This window comes from Scatophagus argus, chromosome 1 (genome assembly GCF_020382885.2).
Source record: "Scatophagus argus isolate fScaArg1 chromosome 1, fScaArg1.pri, whole genome shotgun sequence".
NCBI lineage: Eukaryota > Metazoa > Chordata > Actinopteri > Scatophagidae > Scatophagus > Scatophagus argus.
This window is the reverse complement of record NC_058493.1, coordinates 26316166-26330079: the sequence shown is the minus strand read 5'-3', so window position 1 is coordinate 26330079 and position 13914 is coordinate 26316166. Positions and strand designations below refer to the sequence as shown.

The 13914-nt window shown below is 41.0% G+C and overlaps 1 protein-coding gene across 1 annotated transcript in view; it reads left to right on the top strand.

The window, feature by feature from the left end:
- LOC124062298 (protein kinase C-binding protein NELL1-like) overlaps positions 1-13914 on the top strand; it is a 208585-nt gene that overhangs the window by 55456 nt on the left and 139215 nt on the right. Inside the window, exon 6 of the mRNA XM_046394963.1 lies at positions 12714-12810. Coding sequence (XP_046250919.1) covers positions 12714-12810 — 97 coding nt within the window. The remainder of the gene's footprint in view (positions 1-12713; positions 12811-13914) is intronic.

Below are 13914 nucleotides of genomic sequence, written 5' to 3'. Positions count from 1 at the left end.
ATAATTTTGCAATTGTTTTAAGTTTGGCTAAACTGGAAGTTTGTTTAAAACGCCAAAAATAGGATCCCAGTTGAGTGAAAATGATAATTTAATATTTCCAGATTTTCCAATTAGCAATTAAGAATCAGCTTTTGGTTTTTTCCTCATGTCTGAGGCTACAGTTCTTTTTATGTTTAAGTTAAGGGCATATTATTATTGTTTTCTGTGCTTAGTAATATAGTCTCTCTACTGGAGTTTTATGTTTGAGAGAACGTGGGTGCCACAGCAGCAGACTTTGTATACTCGCCAGTGACAAGCTTTTCTTACAGATAAGCTGAATAACCAAATAAAAACTACATTTAATTTACAGTTCAATTTGCAGTTCAGTGTCAAGTCAAAGGCATAGAAATACTTAAAGTTTGTCATGCCTCACTTCACACAGGTGGTTTGACTTTTGATAAGGTTTCTTTATTTCAAGGTCAAGGATTTGAAGACAGGTTTATTCATGGAGCTCCATTAGCTTTAGTCAGGTGTCTGAATCATTGCATAGATGGTAGAAAGTCTTCATTTAGCCCATCGCCTGGAGTGAAGCAGCTGTCGAATACAACGTGAGTGTAATGTTTGAATGTCCCAAGAGGAAATCTTACACATTTTCAAAACCTGCTGAGTATTTCTTTGATTTTTTTCTCTGGATCATTACAAGGCACATGTGACGACCTTAGAGACAAGACGTGAGTGACGCAGCAGGCATATGGTACTTTTGACCAGACTGAAATATCTTCAAACTTTGGTTCAGACATGATTGGTTTTCAAAGAATGGAGGCTGCTGTGATGAGTTTTCATCTTTTGCCATCATGGGTAGGTGTTGAGTGAAATGTTTCGGCGGCTGTGGAATGAACTGGCACAGACGTTATTGCGCCTGTATAGTATAAATTGTAATAACTTTTGTGATGATCAGGTTGAAATTTTGTCTGTCCAATACTCACTATACTATACTTTATAGTATATTATACTGCATTTACACAAATACAGAAGCTCATAAGTGATGACTGAGAGAAATTACTTTCATGAGTCTATACATAATTTTTTTGCTAAGAAATTAATGCTCTGAGAACAGTAAAATAATTTGTAGGCTGTTAATGTTGTCCAACCCTGTTATTTGGCATAGTGAGATGTGATAAACATTTGTAGCCTCTCTTGGTATTTTCATGGATCGAGTGCAGTGCAGTTCTGCTAACTGAAGATTATACAAACAAACAAACAAACAAACAAGCAAAACCTGCATCCTTTCGGCCAAACAGTAACAAGACATCAACACTGATAATTATCAGAACTAGTATTTCCTTCGGCACATTACAAAATGTAATGTTTAATTAAAGCTATTAAGCACCAGAAAATGGTGCTGGGTTGCATCATCCCTCCAAGGTTTCCTCCAAATTGTGTGTTTGGAATTACAAGCACTGTTTCAGAGTGTCTTCAACCAATCAGATTGCTTGTTTGAAAAAGCCTGTTGTGCAACGACTGACAGAGTCCAGTGGACACTCGGTTCAGCCTCAGCTAGAGGAGCAGATGCCACAACAGCATGGAGACGTAGTAATGAAGAGGTGTTTACGTGGGCTGAATTAACCAGATGCTTGGCCAACAGTGTAGTGTGATCTACATTATTCATCTCATTTGGCCCGTAAATCATCCAGGGACATCAATGTTTAAGATGTAGTTATGGCCTAAATGAGCTGCTTTTGTGGCTGGAAGAGGGGCGGTTATTGGTTTCATTAGGAATACACTGCTCCAGGCCACATTTTCTCAGATCACACTGCAACGCCTGTGTTTTGGTTATGGTGTGAAAACATGCTTTAAAAATCTCTTTTAAATGTTTTAGCTCTCCCTGTTGCCTCTTTCGTCTTCCTTCTCTTTTTGTCTCATGGTGTTTGTTTGAATATGTCCTAATTAGATCTTTAAAACAGCTGAATGTCAGTGGTCATGGCCTTTGCACCACGCAGTGTTCTGAAACTGGCACAAACTTGAAACATGTTATTTGAATACAAATTGCTTAAATATTATCTTCAAGATTATATGAACAATGAACAATGCGATTACACTACACACTTATTTTACTGGTTTAACACAAATGGGTCAGCAATTTTTAAATAAATTGTTCCAAACATACCAAACATTCTCTATTCAAAGCCTATGTGAGGGACTTCTTCTTATGTATCACAGTAAATTAAATGTCTTTGTGTTTTGTACTGTTGGTCACACAAAACAAGATATTTGGTGAAGTCAAATTGGGCTCTTGGAACTAGCAAAGGGCAGTCTTCACTTTTTTGCCATTTAAATAATGAAGATATAAATTGATAATGAAAATAATAATTAGTTGCAGCCTTATGTGTTAGTAAAGAAAGCAATTTGTTAACGAAAGTAAACGCTGAAGTTAAGGGTAAGGTTTTAGTTATGATTAAATGCTTTAGACCATGATACATTTCCTGTTTCTAACTTCACTGTGAGAAATTGTGCTTTTTTTGTTTTTATTTTTTCATTTTATACCCACTTTACTGGTCCCGCAATGCTATTAATGTTTGCGTTGATGTCGTGAAGCGAACGGCTTGCAGTCATCTGAGGCACATTAGATCCTTTTGTACTCGTCTGAGGCTCCTGTATCATGAAGATCAACATTATGTATGCTGAGCGATGTCTTGGTAGAGCTTATGATAGCAGACCTGTTTCACATTCATGTGGTTTCACAATGAAGTGTACAGTTTGACATAGTTAATGAAATATTGTCTTTTTCATTACTCACTTGGCTAATGAAGGAGGGGAGACATGAGGAGCTCTCCGCCTTAAAGATCCCATAATGATACGAATCGTACTGCTTTTGTGTCCAGCAGCCAGAAAATGACATTCTGCTTTGCTCATTAAAGAAGCCAGTGAGCTGGAAGGTATGTTCATTTTTTCCTCACCTGCTAAGTAGCTCATCATCCTGGCCAAAACTATCATCAGGACAAGAACAAGGCTGTTAGACTGCATTGGAACATTAGAATCATGACAATGAAGCTAAACTTCATGTCATAATACTGTCCGTTCTGTCCATTTTCCTTACTTAGCGTTAGTTTGTCATTCTCCACGTGTTTTTTTCATGTGTAGTTTTTTTTGTATTGTATGTAATGTAATCTTAATGTTTTAATATATATATGATGTAGTGATACGTGTAATCAGGTTTAAGTCATTGTCAAGCCATGCATGAAGAACTATAAATGTTACTCCTAATGAGCAATTCAGGTGTAACATTTTAATTTCCTGTGAAGGGCAGTTCCAGTGCTGCTCAGCAGAGCAGCAAACCTTCATTACTTCATTTACCTGATCACTGACGCCCCAGCTAAGAGGAGGGTGCTGTGCAAAGAATGATAATGAGCTGAGATCAGGTTAATAATGCCACACGATGTTGTTTGCAACCATGACACCTTTGCCCTTGTCCTTGACAAGACCCAAGATACAGTTGGTATCTCTCTGACCAGAAAGCGCTTTTTGTTTGACTGCGTGGTTGTATTGTTACAGCTGCACAGGACACAGGGCACAATGAAAGCACAGAGGAAATTATATGTGGCCCTTGGGTCTCTAATCAATAGGGTAACTCCAACAGAATAACCCACATTTAGATCAATGGGTTCCAGAGCAGCAGCTCGTACAGGCCTCAGTAATTACTCTTCCTGCCCTCGCAACCCTAATGAAGGAAATTTTTAAATGTCATTGGGTAGTGGTGGAAACTTTTTTTTTTTCCTCATTGATTTTCGGTAATGTGCTCTTCATGTGAGTTAGACAGCACAGACAAACTTCCACCTTCTGACTGGGATTTTCAATCAGTGCTGCAAGCCTGCCATTTCACTGACGCAACAGTTAACCCCAGTTATTTTCCATCGGGTTGCACTTGTTACCTGCAATTGATCGAAGGTTTGAACTGGTGCTCTTGTAATCACAAAGTGAATGAAGCTGGTGCTAATCAGCTCAGATTTGTTTTCGTTCCACTGTTGCTTTGTTTGGGTGGTTTGTTGGGCTCTTTTCCTGTAATTGATAATGCATGCAAAAGATGGACATGGAACATGCAGAGACAAATCACATTGGATCAAATGAGTTGCTAATCTTAAGACTGTGTAGGTCAGTAAAACTCTGAATGAAGGTCAGTAACAATGTTTTTGAACATTTGGTGTTTGTTTTGGGTTATTTACCCTGTGAAACTACCTTCATAATTCATACAGCGATACTGGTGTATTTCTAAATAGTTATTTCTGCGTAGTATACTGTATGTAAAGATACATTTAGAAGTTTCTCAAAATTAAACTTCTCTGTATGTGCAGTAATAACTCAGTGGCAGGCATACAACCCAACAACTGTAGCTGTGGCATGAATAAAATCAGAGGCAGCCAACACAAGAGTAACTTAAAGCCAGGCAAAACAAGTTTCACTGCCTCTGTCTGGTTCAGAGCCTGTTTTCTGGACTGTATGTAAAAGAATTACTGCTTCTAAACATGGCCATTGGACTTAAATGCTGCGCAGCAGAATAGGGTTACTTGGCTGAGGGATATCAACAAAGATGTCCAACTGTAAACACAGGACATGGCAGTGAACTAGTTTCTTTTATACCATTAAAGGACCAGTACGCCCATTCTCCAGTTTCCTCTTGTTTCTGTATTCCTGTCCATACATTTTTTACAACAGTTGCCTTAACATCATATGTGATGCATGTGTAGGCGTACCTGTGTCATGATCCCCGAGACAAACACTGTCAGCATTCTGCAGCCATCAGCCCTGCCTGTGCCTCCATCATCCTGCTGCTCAAGTATTTGACTTTGTTTTAATGAGCAGATCTGAGGCTGTTAGTCCTCCCTAATAGCCTCCTTGTGACTGGGATTTACTGTTGTTTTGTGTAAGGCGTGATGGAGTGTGTCATTACTGTAGCCTCCCTGCATGGAACTCAGCAGGTCCTACCTAGGCAGGCGCCCCAGCTCGGGCCCCAGGTGGCAGTGAGGAGGGGGAGGATGGGTGGAGCTCCCTGTGCCAAGGAGACCCAGGGGACACGCACATACACACAAGCGTACTTGCACACCTTACCAGCCTCTCTATCTCCTGTTTTTTGTTTTTTTTTTCACAGAATATATCTATAGCTACAGTAGTCTTGTCTTATCAGGAAAGGACAGGAGCTTCTATCAACAGATAAGGTCATTGTTGAGGTGAAGTAATTACAGGTATCTGAGACAGAGGAGAAGCAGTCGTACAGTTCCTTTGGGAATTGGGCAACAAAAGCCGGATTAGACTCTATCTTTATCTACATACTGTAGGTAAAACCAGTATATCTACTGCAACAAGCTTCGGGTAAAGGAATTTGGGTCATTTTATCCATTAAATGTGATACATCTGCCATCTTACTAGGATATGCTCCAGTTTCAGGCAATAGTTTCTGTGCCTTTTTCAGTGTGGATGCTCTTGTTCTTTTTGGTTAGTTTGACTTTTTCTGCTTCTGGGTTCTTTTGCATCAAGTTTTGGCAAGATGTTTAAAAGATGTGTTCTCTTGTATGAAAAAAAAAATCTTACCTTGCTTACATTTCATCCATTAGGGATTTCTAGGTCTTTCGGTTTTACTGCAAGACGACTTCGATTGGATTTAACAGTGAATGGGCGTATTGACTGAATTCGCAGGCCTGCCATATCAGAGCACAATGCTGGCGTCTTTGAACCACTGTGGGTGGCAGAGCTCCAGTTTGAGTGGAGCTGGTACAGTTCGATTCAATCGCAGCACTTAAGAAGCATGAGAGAGACTGACAGATGCCCTTTTAGAAGTAGATGCCACAGAGCTGCAGTGACAGCTGCCTGAATTTACAGAAGTGCTTCCACTTAAGTCAAGAAAAGGCGAGAGCAAGACAGAACACCAGCACAGTATTACTGTAGTTCCACAAGACGATTAATCAGCTTCACACCACTGAAGAGTGGGGCTGCAACTCATTTTCTTGATTAATCAGTTGTTCTGCAAAATGTCAGGTAATGTTAAAAAATGTAACTTCCTAAAGCCAAGGGTTGTTCCAACAGTCAAACAGTCCCAACACACATTCAGCTGACTGAGACATAAGACAAAGATAGGCAGTAAATGCTGTGAAGATGGAACCACTTTGGGTAAAAACTTGACACATAGGATTTATTGATTACCCAAATCATTGCTGATTTATTTGCTGTGATTTGACAATTAGATTAATTGACTAATTGTTAAAGCTGTACTGGCAAGGTGTGCTGCAACCCCACTTTGAAACTAGGCGTGAAAAAGCATTTTAGTCAACTGAAATTAAAAAAACAAGAACCTGACTTCAAAAAAAAATCAAACAGCAAATATTCATTCCAGCTTAATTATCTGTCTCACATCTGTTGTATCAGTATAAGGCAAAAACTATCTCTAAGCACATCCTTAAAATATGCAGACTCATGCAAAAGTCATCTCTGTGAGCCGTCACTCTGGACGTGTGTGGTGGTGTCTGTAGCTGCAGAGACGCTGCCCTCTGCCTGGATTTGCCTGTTGTCTTAGCGCTTTGCTGTGTCAGGACGTTTCTGGGTGTCAGCCTTCGTGCAGCTCTGTTTGCCTCCCCAGCCAATACAGCAGGAGGTCAGAACTTGATTAAAACTTTGCTGTTTCTGTCATAAAGAGATGCTGGCCCGTTTGTGTGAGGAATCGGACAATAATGTTTAATTTCTCTGATTCGCTGCTTTGTTTGTGCTAACCGCCGATCTCTCTCTCTCTCTCTCTGTCTTTTTCATGGTCCACCTCTTTCTCTCTTTGTGTGTTAACACACGGCAACAAAAATATTATACACATCATGCCTTCAATCTCGAAACACATTAAGAACAACAACAAACTTTTGATAAATCTCCCCAGATATCCTCATTCTCACAGAAACATGGAATCCACTAAGGATTTCGGTTCTGAAGTTGCCCCATTGTCATAGATGGTAATAATGTGGCTGTAGTTTCAGCTGGTTCCATTATGGGATATCTCAAGTTGTTGTGGCTGTTAAATCCTCTTACCATCAATAATGGTTCCATTTGGAGACATTGTTGCTTGAATTTACTTAAATTATTTAAAGTGTTGTCCATCTTCCGTAATCCTTATTGTTTGGGGGGGAATTTTGTTTTTGTTCTTGAAGAGTCCAGCAACGGCCAGGCTGAAAACATACGCTTCACTTTCTTCTGTTTCATTAGGTGCCCACAGTAAATGGCTGCATCACGTGGGCTTTCAGCTGAGCCATCTACATTCATCTTGATACCAGAGGACTACGATTCAAACACAAACTCAACTCTACACAGGGTACAGATGTGGACAAAAATAAATGGAAGATATACTGTGAGCAACATGTACGAGAATTACCATAAGACAACCTTTCTTCTGTGAACACAAATTATGCCTTACCAGCCCTAATGCCATCATAATAATTGGGCTCATTCTCAGTTACAGTCCATTTACTGAGATTGGATATAAATTTCAGATCATTTACATGTGAATTTCTCCTCTGCCGTGCAGACGGAGTTACTGATCTGCAGTTTTAGTCACAATGACTGTCGCAGACCTGAATCGTTTGCATTACTGCAGTAACGAGTTATCTTTCATAAACAGCGTTTGGCATCTTGCAAGACAGGTCATGAGAGACGGTAAACAAAGCTCTCATCACAGGGGAACGCTGTGTATAACTACATCCCCTGGAAGAAGTGTCGTGCTGTATAGAGCCCTTCTTAAGCATTACAGCCATGCACAATACAACAGTGTTGAGCCGAGTGAGTGTGGTGGACTCCAGTGTATCATTTATACTGCACACTCATATGTGTCTGCTATAAACACAAAATGTAAATGCATCAAACAGGACCATACAAACAAATCGGGTCTTAGATGATGTGCTTGAGAATCAGGACAAGCAAAGCCCTCTTGGTTGATAGATACATTTAAATCTACATTAAAAAATAATTTTAATATGGTTAAAGCAGTAGAATTGGAAGTATGCATCTATAATTGGTGTCTGGGATTCTGACAGGATGTGTTATTCACAGCTTGGCGAGACTATGTGGAAAACGTCTAATTTATTACATCCCTGCAGCCATCTGAAGCAGATATATGTGATGAATCTGCGACCAAGAGTGTGTGATCCCAAGGTGCAAACATGACAACCCGTTAAAATGCCACCTATGCATTGGTCTTACACATACAGGATGGGTTGGGTTCTGATCGCCTCACCATTTTTGATTCAGGCAGATGTGGATGAAAAACATTTACTTCTCTTTTGTTTTTGTTTTTTTTTTTTATATAAAGTCTATTGAATGATTTTGCTTTTACCTTTTCTCGCTTTTCTTGTCCAAAACAATGAGGTACAGCATATCCAGGTAGTCAACGCAAATGTTTCATACAGTCCAATCGGAGTTTTGTCTTTCAATGTCAGTCTTTAAGCTCGTTGAGCTTTAGTTCTCGAAGATAATATTTCAGTTATTAGATATAATGTTACTTTGAAATCATGATAAGAGCTTAATCTAAATCAATTTGAGAGCAGATTTGAAAGTACATTTTGCACGGATTTCAGATTTGACAAAGCACCATTGAACAACCCTTAGTTACACATTTTACAGCATGCAGGATATTCTTTTTAGCTTCCCGCCCGAACTACCACAGTGACCAGTGCTCCCCACCTGCCTGTGCTGACGTGATGTGACATATCCCAGCTGGTGCCTTTGGCAGAGGATAAATGAAGGGCTTTTGAGATCTTTGTCCCATGGTGAGGCATCGTGATTAAAAAGGGACTTTGACTCCAAATTTCTCCATGGCAGAGGAAAGACACAAACATGACAGAAAATGTCTCAAGCTTGACTAGTGGAAAATTGGAAGTGGTCTGTAGTTTATTGTGGCTGACAGATATTGGCAAAGCAAATAATGAAAGCTGTGATTGAGATTATTCTTTTGAAGGCAAGCCATGAAGGCGGCCAAATACTTTAATTTTGTGTCTCACTTTTGAAGATGAAAGCAGTTAGTTTTGGAATTTTATGACATGTAATCCCTGAGTTAGACAGACACCGCTTTTGATAGCATTTGTGGCTTTATTCAGAGTTTGTTTTGTCTCTTTAATGTATTTGCTCTTATCAGCAGCTTAAAGGCAAACTTGGGAAACAGCCAGTCGGTATAGCTGAAATCCTGACTGCCTAAGATTAAATGTAGTTTATTCAATTCAGTCAGTAAATCGGTGGAAATGAGGTGGCCTGGCAGCTTATTGAAGTGGGCTGTCAACAAAATATGTGTTATGTAGTAAGATTTGGATTTATACAGTCTCCAGCATATGGAGCTTCCACAGCTTTAGCTGGCCATAATGCAGCACTTTCCACATCTCAGGGTTTTCTCTGTGCGTCAGCGTCGTATTTCACGTGAGTGATGGGTTGCAGTTGCTCCACACCTGCTTGGCTCTTGGGTCTCTGTCGCACTCACATCCACATGCACACAGACACTGATAAAGGTTAAGGGCAGCAGTGTAAATGTGGAGCAGCGCTGCCCTATTTCGCTGCTTATGGATGAAGCGATGGGTTTGGTTCCTCTGAGTTCACTTTATCATGTATTTCCTGCAAACCACTTCACATCCAACAAGCTTTTATTGATTAGCATTCCCTTTCTGCTGTGTGCAACAGATGCTAAGGGATTTGGCAAAGTAGAGTACCACTGCTAATCCCACGTTAATGTTATAATCCTTAAGATTTCAGTTCTGGTTGATTTAGTGACACCCATGGGTTGTGACATCAGATGTCCTCTGAGGGAGCGAAAATTTCTCAAGCTGCTATTTTGTTAGAAATACAATAAAAGATCAACTTGTGTTTCTTTACAGAGCAGCCCTCTTGAACTTGTGCTGTGCTAATGTAAAGACACAAGTCAGTGTGATCAAGATGCAATCGTTCTGCGATCTGATTACATGGCAGGTCTGTCCTCTCTTCTTACGTACTTCTACGCCTTCCCTAAACTGAGAGCAAAGGCTAAGCAAGTACTCTGCATTGTGTCAACACTTCAGTATTTATAGAAAACACAAACAAAATTAGCTAGTAGCAATATGAAAAGCCTGAATTAACCATTGTACTGCTGACCGTGTAAGGTCCCCGATGAGAAAAATAGACATTTTTAACCACTAACTCTAACCCACAGGTCGCCATCTGCACCCGTCGTGCGACTTCATTTCTCACCCAATGCCTTCTTCTGTTCACCTTTATTCTACTTGGGTGGCGAGTTTTTATGATTAACGTAAAATGCATTTGTTGTTTTATTTGCATTCTGTTCAGTTCTCTGGGTTGTAAACTGTGTGTTTCTCACTGAACCCTGCACCACGGTCATAGAAGAGCATTGTAAATCATTCTGTACAGTATGTTGACTGGTGCATGTCCTTTATAATTAGCTGCTGATAGCTGCAGCCTGTGGTGTCAGACCATGCAAATATGCCTGTGAGCACATCACTATTCTAATTGGCCTCGTCGCTCTCCAGTGGTCCCTGTGTAAACTCCCACATCTTCACCGCCGCTGAGCTGCCGACAAGCGAGGACAATGAGGGAAGCAGAGATGGGAAGGTGGGGGGAGACAAACTACAGTGTGATCACATGACCTCTACAGTCTCTACCCCAATGACAGCTCGCCCAGCATGTGGGAAATCACACAGCTACAGCATGAATTGCGCTGAGACACTGCAGCACTTAACACAGCATCTTATATTGTCTGTATCTGTTTCTGTGTTGTAGCGGCAGTAGAAACAAATCTTCCTCCGGGACAAGAAAACTAAATTAGCCTGAAGAAAAACAAAATGTGTGCACATGACAACATATGCACATTTTCTAAAAATGAAAATATGAATTCATGAAATACAAATACATTATTTATGAAATACATACATTAGAACAACAGACCTGTAATTAGTCATGCATTGTGATTAGTTTTCCTCTTTGAAAGCATTTGTTGCACACATGAAAGAAACTCTGACTGTGACTCAAACATTTATTTTGATGCCAACTTCTGCTGCTTCTTTTTTTGTTTTTTCTTTTAAATTTTCATTCACTTTCATTTTTCTCAGCATTGAAGTAAACCTTGTGAATTTTATGATTGTCTTGAGTCTGACATTTGGATCTGCCAAACTGCACATCACTTCAAACATACTGTACATCTCTTGGTTCAACAGTGGCAACTTTAGTATTTGTCACAAACACTGCAGTATTGCACAGCAATATATTTAACATCCGAATGTGAATTGAGCTGCATTAAAATAAGTTTTTACATACTGTAGCAGGTAACTTACAGAAGGCCTACACATGCAGCAGAAGCATGTCGGTAGGAAGGCATTCCAGTCAAGCCCATTTTCTTGCCACTTGTCACATGTAGTGTAATATTGACTTCCTTTGTGGCCATGTCTCTGAAGAAAAGATTTTGTGTGATGCAGTTAGCTTTTCTGAGCTGGCTGTGGCTTTATGAGGGGTGAGTGAGGACCATTATTAGTCAACTGACAAAACTTTGAAAGCTGCAGAGCTGCAGGGGTTAGCGGTATTATTTATTTTTTTTCACATTGCAGGGAGCCATTTCACTCAGTATTAAAGTCGAGAGGACATGAAAAGATTTTTCACCCTTTCAGATCACATCCCCAATCATATCATGCACCTATTTAGCAATGAATGTTTCACCCACTGCTTCAGTAACTACATGGAGTGTGCAGTGTGCTTCATCTCTCGCTACAGTCGTGTTTTCAACGTTCTAATCAAATTCCTATTTCCTGCCTGCCTGTTTCACTTGAAAATATGTCACAGTATGACTTAAAGAACACAAAACTACTGCATAATGGAACTGTGAGTATGACTCGAAAGCATAAGAATGTTTGTAATTTACAGTATGCACGGGAGATTGGTGCAGTCATATATTTAGACTAATCATGCTTAACTGCTGACCTTTTTGGCCTGCAAATATCACTTTCTGTCTTCTTCTCTGTTTTGGAAACAACCTCCAACTCTCATTAGAATAAATACAATTTTATATGATGATTTATTTTGCTCTTCTCTTTTTAATGACTGCTCAACATTGTGACTGTTACTTTGTCTCCTTTTTTCGTTGCCATGTTGTTGCAAGCCATTGCTGCAGTTCCTCTCTGAGAGATCAAACCACGTAATGCCCTTTCGATGAAGCTGAAATAGAGAGCAAGAGAGAAATCAGCTTGCTACTCTGCGTGCGTCTCTCCGCATGGACTCATAGCCTGAGAAGGAGGAGGAGGAAAACCTGACAAATTGTTCACTGACATCCTCACAGAGGGCCTTCGAAGCTTGCCGGCATCGTTAAGCCCACCTCAGTGCAGGAAAAAATGGTGCTGAATGATGCTGAGGATGTTTGCCTTGATAATGCCAAAGCCTGTTTGTGTCTGTGTCAGGAGTCGGGCGGTTAATCCAGCCTGCATCCCAGGTCCAAATATCAATACTGTGTTAGAGAGCCGTGGGGCGAGACTGGATGTCATGCTTGAGGAGAGCAGCCTCTGCTCCACACACTTCTCATGAAGGGAGAGGGAGGGTGGGAGGGAGAGGACACGCACACGGTCTGCTGGATTTACTCTGGTGTTCGACTGTATTGGATCAGTGTTCCCACCAGACCGGGACAAAAAGAGAAACGTGTTTGTGTCCGTGTTGTTATCATAACCAGACATTCTCCTCTGATTTGTTTTTGGCAGGATTTACGAGCGGGTGATAGACCCCCCTCAGATGGAGCTCACCCCAGGCAGTGGAGTGTGGCTAGGCCAGCACAGCCACAAGCATGGCCTGTTCAAGGTAAGACCTCACACACACGCAGGTGCACACACACACACACACACACAGTCTTTTTTTCCATCATTTTGGGGACATTACATAGACTTGCATTCATTCTGGAGGCTTAACCACCACCTAGCCATAACAATAAACATTACTCGCCTAATCCTAACCCTAACCTAATCTTAAAGCAAGCCTTCACCCTAATATTTAATGTTTTACATTGTGGGGACTTGGGCAGGCCCTCACTATGTGACTGTGTAAACAGACTTTTGTCCCCACTGGAGTAGTACTGGAATATGTGTCCACACAAATGCATGCATACACTTCCTTCATGCATCTGAATATGCTTTAAGATCATCTGTTATGATTTGCAGCAGGCTGTGTGGGGGAGGAGAGTCAAGTGGAGGAACCGTGGGCTCGCAGCCGAGCTGCAAGAAGCTCAGCATGTGCTTTGAAACGCTTATTCCCAAGCCCATTACAATGTTGTCAAATTTTAATCACTGCTCCTTTTCTTAGACTCCTGCATGCACTCGCAGCAGAGAGGGGACATGGCGTAGTGTCACAAGACATGCGCATGCCCTTGATGTCCCGCCTCTCCTGCACACCTGCCATTCAATCAATGGGGGCTTTATTTCTTTAGAGTAGTATATTGATTAGCCACCAGAGTCCTCTGTGGTTTCAATTATTTCTCCTCCCAGTGCTTTGACACTATTGTTGCTGCACACCAGCCCACTGTTCTTCCTCTCCCTACCTCCTCCTCATTCATCCCCTCTTGGATCAAGGCTTCAAAAAGCCCCTTCTACTGCAGGAAGGCTCTGGTCTTGAAAGACACAGCTCCATCATCCAGTTCCCTACCCGCAGTTGGCTTAGTGCTCAGTCAGTCTCCTCTCCATGTGCAGGGAGTGCTCAAAAGTGTTTGTCAGCAGCAGAGACAGATGGTGTGCAAGCACACAGGTCTCTGTGAAGTGACAGAGGGAATGAGGAGATTCTCCCTTTAGGTTTACACTGGGATGAGTTGGCATGTCATCTGACAGGTGCACTTGTAACACCTTGAATCAAGGACCTGTTGTTTAGAGTAACATCATTATCTCCTATTGCTAATGCATATTTATTAGCCATTGA